Below are 8,265 nucleotides of genomic sequence, written 5' to 3' on the forward strand. Positions count from 1 at the left end.
CTCCCCGTGGGTTTGGGAGCCCTTACACCTCTGCGGAGGAGGATTTCATTTCCCTCGTGGGCCCTGCAGCTTTCCCGCAGACCCGTCTCCATGAATGCAGAAGTTGCCAAAATCTGTTCAGTCTTTCTAGGTATTGTCTGGTGTCAGCAACCCTGAGGATCCCACGTGACATGGAAATCCCCTTGGCCAATGAAAACATACAGGGCATTTGCCTGAGTTTGGTCAAAATTCTTTGGAAAAAGGCTAAAGTGGGGAGGTGGTGGAGAGGAGAAATTGCAGCCCCTCCTTGCCTGAGATCACTGTTGAGCTCCTCCGAAGAGGCAGAGCAGCACCCTGTGAGGAAGAGCCCTCACACAGCCACTATGCTCGGTGCAAGGATGGTCCCGGTGCTCCTGATGCTGCTGACCCTCTCCCCATGCTGTGATGCAGGTGAGGCACCTCACGGGTCACCGCTGCAGGGCAGGGCTCAGGGTGGTCCCGCTGGGGAGGGCAGGCAAGAAACCCCAGTGTGGAGCAGGGATGGTGCTGCTGGCAGGAGCAGCGACGCCCTGGCCGGGGCAGGGCAGCACGTCCCGGGGTGCAGGGAAGGCTGGAGACTGCTCCAGGGGCCGGGTGGCTTCGGCGAAGCTGGCTGCAGGGCTGTGGGTGCTGGACGATAACCTGGAGCATCCTCCCGCCCCGGGAAGGAAGGAGGGCACCTGGGGCTCCTCATGGCAGCATCTGCAGAACTTGGGGGATGCTGCGGGCATCAGCCTTGTCACGGGGGAAGCTCTTAAAGACTGCTGTCCAAAGTCAGCGTTCACCATCTCACTGTCTTCTCCAGTCCCTTATTCACAGCTCGAGTGCTGCTTCAGTTACATAAAGCTCTCTCTCCGGCTGGCTAACCTCAAGAATTTCTACACAACTCCCAAGGAGTGTTTTACCCCAGCGATTGTGTAAGTCCTGGTAATTTCCCCACTGCTGTGCTATCTCTTGGGACACCATGGGTTCAGTTTATCCATCCCATCTGGGGACAGGACTGGTCCAGCTCTCTGTGACCTCCACGAGTGGCTGTCTTCCAGCATGAAGAGGGGAGGACATGACTGTCTGGCCACCTCTGCAGGGCAGAGTTAAGGACACGAGTCCATCACAGTTCCTGAAGGCTCCGCACAGGCTCTGAAGGCATTGGGCTGCAGGATGAGCTGCTTGCAGGACACCAGGTGCCCAGGGCCACTGTGCAGGGCCAAAGGGAAAGGAGAAGGCGTGCAGGGAAGGAAGGATGGCATTGACACTAGTGGGATTAAAGCTGTTGTTTCTCACCAAGCTTCAACTTTCATCTTGTCAGGCTTGAGACCAGGAATGGGACCACAGTCTGCGCAGACCCAAAGATGCCTTGGGTGAAGAAAGCAGTTGAGAAGCTCCAGAAAAAGAAAGGACTTCGTGCCCTGGTTCAGGCTACCAAACATCCTGGTGGAAAGAAAAGCTTATAGTCATCCTCCTGGAAAGGTCTGTAAAGATCCCCAATGCTGAGGGATGGCCCTGGCTCCCCAGAGCCCTGCACCACATTGACCAGCCAGGCACCAGCTCCCAGGCTGCTGCTGGCCCCGCCAGAACCTGCTCATTGAGTACCTCCACAAAATAAAGCTTTACTTCATGTAGTGTTGCAGAGTGGTGTCCTTTCTTCTCCCAGCTCCAGGAACTGTGCTGCTGCCGGCTGGCTGAGGCATGGAGCTGGCCAAGGGGCTGGGGTGGGGTGGGGGCTCTTCCCACTGCCTCCTGACACCTGATGGGTCTCACTGGGGCAGGCAGGGAGGGGGATGGGAGCGTGCTGCGTGGCTGCTCTAGGCATTTGGATACTTGCTTCAAGGGGACCCAAAAAGGGGCTTTTAGGTGCAAAACTGTCACCGGTTTTGGGCTTAGAGCTTTCAGCTTGTCCCTTGCATTGCCCCATGTGTGCCATGAGCACGGCACAGCTGCCACCTCTTCCCTTGGACTTAGTGTATCTGAGCTGTGCTGCAGAGGAAGGGTTTCTCTGCAGAGCTCCCTGGGCAGGTAGAACAGACGGGATGCTGGGGATGCTGAAGCAGACAAGGGATTCACCCACGTACAGCCGTGGAAATCCCTTCCATGCCAGGGGCCACACAGAGCTCACCAGCTCACCCTGCCAGGGTTTTGGGGTGGGGAGGAGAAAAAGTGAGAAAACTGATGGGTTGAGATTGAGACAGTTTAATAGGTAAAGCAAAAGCTGTGCACACAAGCAAGGCAAAATAAGGGATTCACTCACTCCTTCCTACCGGCGGGAAGTTGCCAGCAGAGCAGGGCTCCATCCCACATAACGGTGACTTGGGAAGCTAAATGCTATAACCCTGAATATCTGCCCCCTTAATCTCCTCCTTCTTTCTCTGAGACTTAATAAGAGGAGAAAAAAAGAAAACCAACCAAAAAAAAAAAAAAAAAAAAAAAGAAAATGCCACCAGATTATGCAAAAGCCATTACTCCCCACCAGATGGATGATACCCAGCCAGTCCCCAAGCAGCAGCCACCCTGTCAGCCCCCTGCCAGCACCCCCAGCTCCTGGAGAAGGGGATTTTGGCTGCAGGACCTCCAGGGATGCTTTCACGGCAGAGGCGAAACCCACCCAGAGCTGAGGGACAACCCTGTGGGTCTGGGAACCAGAGGTCTCGTGGGTCCCGGGAGGCAGGTGGAGATCTCTGGGGTGCACCGGGAGGTGCTGCAGCTTGAGGAAGCCTTTTAAACCCTCGCCTTTACTCTTCGGGAGCCTTCAGACCACGGAGACGCCCTGTTTGCTTGGTCCTGGTGCCCTCTCCCGACGGCTGCGCAGGACCCTCTGCCAGGGCGCTGCTGGTGCAGCCTCACGGTGCTGGCGGTGGGTCACAGCCCCCAGCCTGTCCCCGTCCCCAGGTCACAGCAGCCCCAGAGGGCTGCGCTGCTCAGACAAGACAGCTCCAAAGGGTGGCCCAAGCCCTTGGCCCCCACCCCACCATCCTGGATGCCACGGGGCCGCTGCCCCACACGGCTGGGTCCCCCTGCCCAGGGACACCAGCTGCCTCTTCTTCCTCGGCCCCAGCTTCCTCCGGGTCCTGCGCCACCAGCACACAGCGCCGGGTGGGAGGGATGGTCTGGGGGGGACACCTGGCAGGGTGAGGTCCTGGGGGGACCTGCTCCCCCTCAACAGGCTGGCCCTGGCTGGGGAGCTGGCAGGGACCCACAGGCACCACGGGGCAGGGCCAAGAAGCCTCTCCGTGGGCGCAGCTGGGGTCAAATTCACAGTGATGCTCGAGCTGTGCTGGCAGGTTTCTGCCGGGAGCCGATGCTGAGGAAGGTGGATGATGGCCCAGGGTGGTGGTGAGGCCCTGCTTGGCCCCCGTGCTGGGGGGGACGCTCCTCCTTGCTTGGTTCTGGGCTCCCCAGCACGTTGTGCTCATCCCCTGCACCGTGCGGGGTCCGACCTCCCCATCCAGCCAGAGCCCTGGGGTCTGTGCTGCGGCCGTGCCACAGCCGTCGGGAGAGGGCACCAGGACCAAGCAAACAGGGCGTCTCCATGGTCTGAAGGCTCCTGAAGAGTAAAGGCGAGGGTTTAAAAGGCTTCCTCAAGCTGCAGCACCTCCCGGTGCACCCCAGAGATCTCCACCTGCCTCCCGGGGCCCACGAGACCTCTGGTTCCCAGACCACCCCACCTCGGAACCCCTCCATGCGGGGTCCACGGAACCCGAGGATGGGCACAGCAGGGACACTTGGGAACCCAGGGCAGCCTTTACACTCGTATATTAAAGAGTCGGTTTTCTTCTGCTTTAATTTCTTTTTTTCTCCCATGCATTTGTGTTGCTATCAGCTTTATCTCTTGCTGAGTAATTGCCCGCTGCTTAGACACATAATGTCAGCACAACCAATAATTAATTGAACAGCTACGCAGGTTACTATTACAGCCATTAGCCCTATGCATATAGATATGAAAAACATTTTAAGTACATTTCCAAACCATATGCCAAAGTCCGGTGTCCAACTCCACCTGTCAGAAGGGCTGGGGTTTGGGTTATTTTGGGGTTTGTTTTGGTTTGTTTTTTTGTTTTTTTGTTTTTTTTCATTTTATGAAAAACCTTTAGGTGGCTTTGGATTGTCATTACAACTGTTTCTATTCTTTTGTCTTGGTTTACACATAAACAACAACTGGTGCTAATGAGAGCACAAACCCCTCCTTTGGCCTCTAATAGATAGTTCAATACTAATTGGCTTTTTATCACCATTTGAGATCTAGATTTGACCTCTGTTTGTAAGGTCTTTTTGCTATCTACCATAGCGTTTGTAATACTATTTCCCTCAACACATTTACTATTGCCTTTTCCAATTCTATTATTCCTAGACATGACAAGAAGGCTCTGGTGAATTTATGAAGGTTGGTTGTTGTTATAGTTTCACCTTTGCCTTTTTGGCCACGGTTGATGGTGAGGAAGGCTTCCTCCAGAGAGGGTTTTGGTGGCAGCAGTGTCAGAGACCAGCATCCCCAGTGCGCGAGTGCCTTGTGATCTTCCACTTTCTTTGGCATTTATCAGATCAGAGTCTTCACATGTCCTGTTGAACTATTAATTTTTATGATTACTCAAAAAACAAAACACCGTATGAGTCAGCAAATATTTCCCATCTCTACAGTGTGGGATTTTTTGTTCGTACCTATTCATTTTATTTTCTAAAGTAGGGGGTTTACTCAGTCAAAAAATTTGCATTCAGTTATAGATTATAGTGAGGTTGCAGCTGGTCTGGACACCACTAAAATCATGTGCACAGCCCGTCTCTCTACACAGATGGCTACTCGCTTTTGCATTTGCCAAACCAGGCAAACCTGGGGAAGGCCCTGGAGCCCCACAGCTGGAGAAGGGGCTGTGCCACCACTGGGGAGGGACTGGGCGGTCGCTGGGACCACCCCGGGCACAGCAGTTTTGAAGGGGCTGGAGATGACTAAAGCCAAGTCCAAAGGTCCACTGCTGGGGCAGGGACATGGAGGAAAGCTCAGGCCTCCAGAGCCTCACGGGGCTTCTCCAGGCCCCCAAATACCCCACATGCACTGATTTTCTTTATGAAGAGCAGATAGTGGAGGCATCTACTAACACTTCTGATGGGACTGGGGACAGGATTAATTAGCTAGGGGAAAGGAAGAGTGACCATGTGCCTCAGTCAAGCCTGAAAAGGGAGCTCAGAGCTTGGCACACGGGGTTTGCTGTGTGAGGAGACGTTGTCTGAAAAAAGCCATTAGCTCAGTTCCCCCTTAATTACAGTCCTTCGCTTTTGACCAGTGTCTAGAAGGTGAAGTGCCTCTGGTGGCTCGTGGGGCTCGAGGGTCTGTAGATCGGGGACATGGTAGGAGCTGCAAAAGGAAAGGTGGGAGAGCCGGAGGAATGCTGAGACTGTAGAAGGGGGCTCAGGGGCTGTATGTTGGGTGTTTTCTTCCTGCAGAGCCCTCTCCTGGAGAAAGTGGCATTAGAAACCAGCGGTGCTGTGCGCAGCTCTCCGCACGGCCACCCTGCTCCCACGCCAGGTCGTCAGATGTCCTGCAGACTGCATCTTCCAAACCAGAGCTGTCAGCACATTTGATTTGTTTCCTTCTCCTTTCTTCTTCCAGAGAAGTTGTACAAACATGCGATAATCTTCAAGGAAATCCATTTCCACCTTTCTTTTCCTCCGAGAAGCCCTGGCTTGCCTCATCCCCAAGCCACAGCCAGGTTCCCCCCCGCTCCATGCTCCCACTCGCCATCATCCCACGTGGGTTCCCACTGGGTCCTTCCCCCCTCCTCGCACACAAGGTGCAGCTGCATCTCACCTTCCCTGAGAGCAGATCTCTGTGTGGAAGCTGGGCTGATCTCTGTGGTGCTATCCTCAGGGTGCGTGCCACCCGCCCTTCCTGCCCTCGGCGTCCTCCCTGGGGTCTGGGATGACTCTCTTGGGGCTGTCGTAGGGTTTGTCTCATCTCCCTGCAGAAATGACCTATCTGTGTGTTGATGACCTGTCTGAGGACCACAAGCCCCCATCCCTCTGACCTTCTCATTTAGATCCCATTGCCAGTGTGGGAGACAGAGGCAATGATTGGGATCAGATTTAGGATCAGACCCAGACTCTCCCGATGCCCTGCTGCCGTTGCCCCATTTCTTCCCCTTCTATAAAGTCTCCTGAACCCACCAAAATCATCTCTGCCACCTCCTACTCTGAGGTCCCTCCTAGTTCGGGCCAGTGTGGCTTTTTCTGCCTGCCATGCCATGCCATGCCATGCCATGCCATGCCATGCCATGCCATGCCATGCCATGCCATCCCATCCCGAGCGTTTCACTGCCAAAGCTAGTGCCAGGGTGGTTGGGGAGGCCGATTTGGAGGGGTCTCATTAGTCACTTGCCTTTGATGGCTCAGGCAAACCAGCTAAACCCATCAATGACCTGTTCCTGCTCAGAGATTTTTGGGTTGTCTCTCCTGTTAGAAAGAAACATGTAAGCATTAGCCTTGATGTCCCACCTCCACAGAAAGTTGTTTTTAATCTGCTTTCCTGGGTAAATTTCAGTTCCCCCAAAGCCTCCTAGAAGCCCCATGCAACGTCTTCCACAGAAAGCAGAAGTGGCTGACCCGCTCCTTGGCCCCTTCACTGCCGCTGGACGTGCCCCCAAAATAAACAATGACAGAAATCCCCTTGTCCCTGGGAAGAAGCTTCTTAGAACCTGTCTGACATTTTTGGAAAAGCGGTTAAAGTGGGTGGCATGCAGAGTATAAATTATAGTATGGCGAGAGCCAAAGCCACAGAGACGGGGCAGGGCAGCACAAAGCAGGACGGAGGAAGAGCCCTCACGCATGCACCATGCTCGCTGCAAGGACGGTCCCGCTGCTTGTGCTGCTCCTCATCTTCTCCCTGCACCACGCCACAGGTAACGCACCGCTGCAGGTCGGGGTCCCCACGGGGGGACACCCAGTTGGGGAGGTCAGGCAAGAAACCCCGGTGGGGAGGGGGGGGGACAGTGCTGCTGGCAGGAGGAGCAGGGGCAGGGCAGCACGTCCCAGGGTGCAGGGAAGGGTGGAGAGGGCGCTGGGTGGCCCCAGCAACGCTGCGGGAGCTTGGAGGAGACTCCGACAGCAGATCCCCAGCTCTCAGCTGGGTGAGCGAGCGGTTGGGGGCAGGGGGGGGAGCATCCCAAAATACCTTGCATGTTGTGCCCCCGCCTCGGAAACCCTCAAAATCTCGTCCCCAGAGCGAGCACTTTGGCAGCGGTGCTGGGCCCCACACCATTTGCCTCCCCACCGCTGCCCTCCTTTCCCACCCCCCTGCTTGCTGTTAGGAGGGGAAAGAGACCCCTGCCATGGGATGGGGCGGAAGCTGCTAAGAAGCTCCACGGCCTCCATCCAGTGCTCGATACCCTGCAGTGTCACTGTCTGGTGATGCAATTAGTTGCAAAATGCTGCCAAGGGCATCCACGTCCCTCCCTTCCCTCCCCAGCCTACTTCTCGCCCACCGAATGCTGCTACAGTCAAGCTCAGAAACCCGTCCGACAAGTGCAGAATTTCTACAAGACGCCCAGTGACTGTTCCTTGCCTGCAGTGGTGTGAGTACCCCCCCCGGGTTTGCCTCCCACCCTCGGCACGGCGTCACGGGTGGGACCTTGAGCAGTTCCCCCCTCCCGCCCAGCCCTGCGGGCAGCCTGGTGCCAGCTGGCAGCGTGTGCCTGGGGGAGCTGTGGTAGGAGAGTAGCTCAGTGGGGTGGGCAGAGGGGGAAATAAATCAGGTTTTGGTGCTTTCTGCTAATGCCAGTGGCCTGGGAAGATTCCGAAACGCACCGTCAGCCCGAGCTCCATCCAGCAAACCTCCATCCAGGATGGGGCTGCACACAGAGAGGGAAGTAGTGCACGGGAAGGAATGGCACGCCGTTCATGTTTTCGACTCTCTTTCCTCACTTTCTCGCTGTAGGATTGTGACTGCCACCGGTGACAAGGTCTGCGCTGACCCCAAGAAAGCCTGGGTGAAGAAAATCATGAAAAACCTTGGAAAGAAAAAATGAAATCCTCCTTCTGCCGTTCCCCCCCCCGACCCTCCCGTCGCTGGAGGGAGCAGCCGGTGCTCGCCACGCTGGTCCCGTGGCGCCGGGCACTGTCACTGCAGGCAGAGCCAGCCCGTGCCCTGGTGGGACTGGGTGCCACAGCAGCACCGACCAGCTGGCCACCAAGTCCCTCCTGCTGCCGCTCCCCTCTCAGGACGCGTCCAGCGGAGCGAATATTTATAATAAAGACTCATTGCCCCAA

General features: G+C 55.9%; 2 protein-coding genes across 2 annotated transcripts; both read left to right on the forward strand.

Moving 5' to 3' along the window:
• Positions 1–1,638, forward strand: LOC104364298 (C-C motif chemokine 22). The gene is made up of 3 exons (XM_009970904.3): positions 1–429; positions 824–935; positions 1,325–1,638. Exons 1-3 carry the CDS (start codon positions 171–173, stop codon positions 1,467–1,469), a joined length of 516 nt encoding a protein of 171 aa, XP_009969206.3. The 5' UTR covers positions 1–170; the 3' UTR covers positions 1,470–1,638.
• Positions 1,639–6,789: 5,151 nt separating this feature from the next.
• LOC104364289 (C-C motif chemokine 3-like) lies at positions 6,790–8,265 on the forward strand. Its single transcript, XM_032985329.2, has 3 exons — positions 6,790–6,899; positions 7,466–7,571; positions 7,934–8,265. The coding sequence occupies exons 1-3, from the start codon at positions 6,833–6,835 to the stop codon at positions 8,022–8,024; spliced, it is 264 nt and encodes an 87-aa protein (XP_032841220.2). The 5' UTR covers positions 6,790–6,832; the 3' UTR covers positions 8,025–8,265.

Source organism: Tyto alba, unplaced genomic scaffold (genome assembly GCF_018691265.1).
Source record: "Tyto alba isolate M040663 unplaced genomic scaffold, T.alba_DEE_v4.0 Super-Scaffold_26, whole genome shotgun sequence".
In the NCBI taxonomy this organism is placed as follows: domain Eukaryota; kingdom Metazoa; phylum Chordata; class Aves; order Strigiformes; family Tytonidae; genus Tyto; species Tyto alba.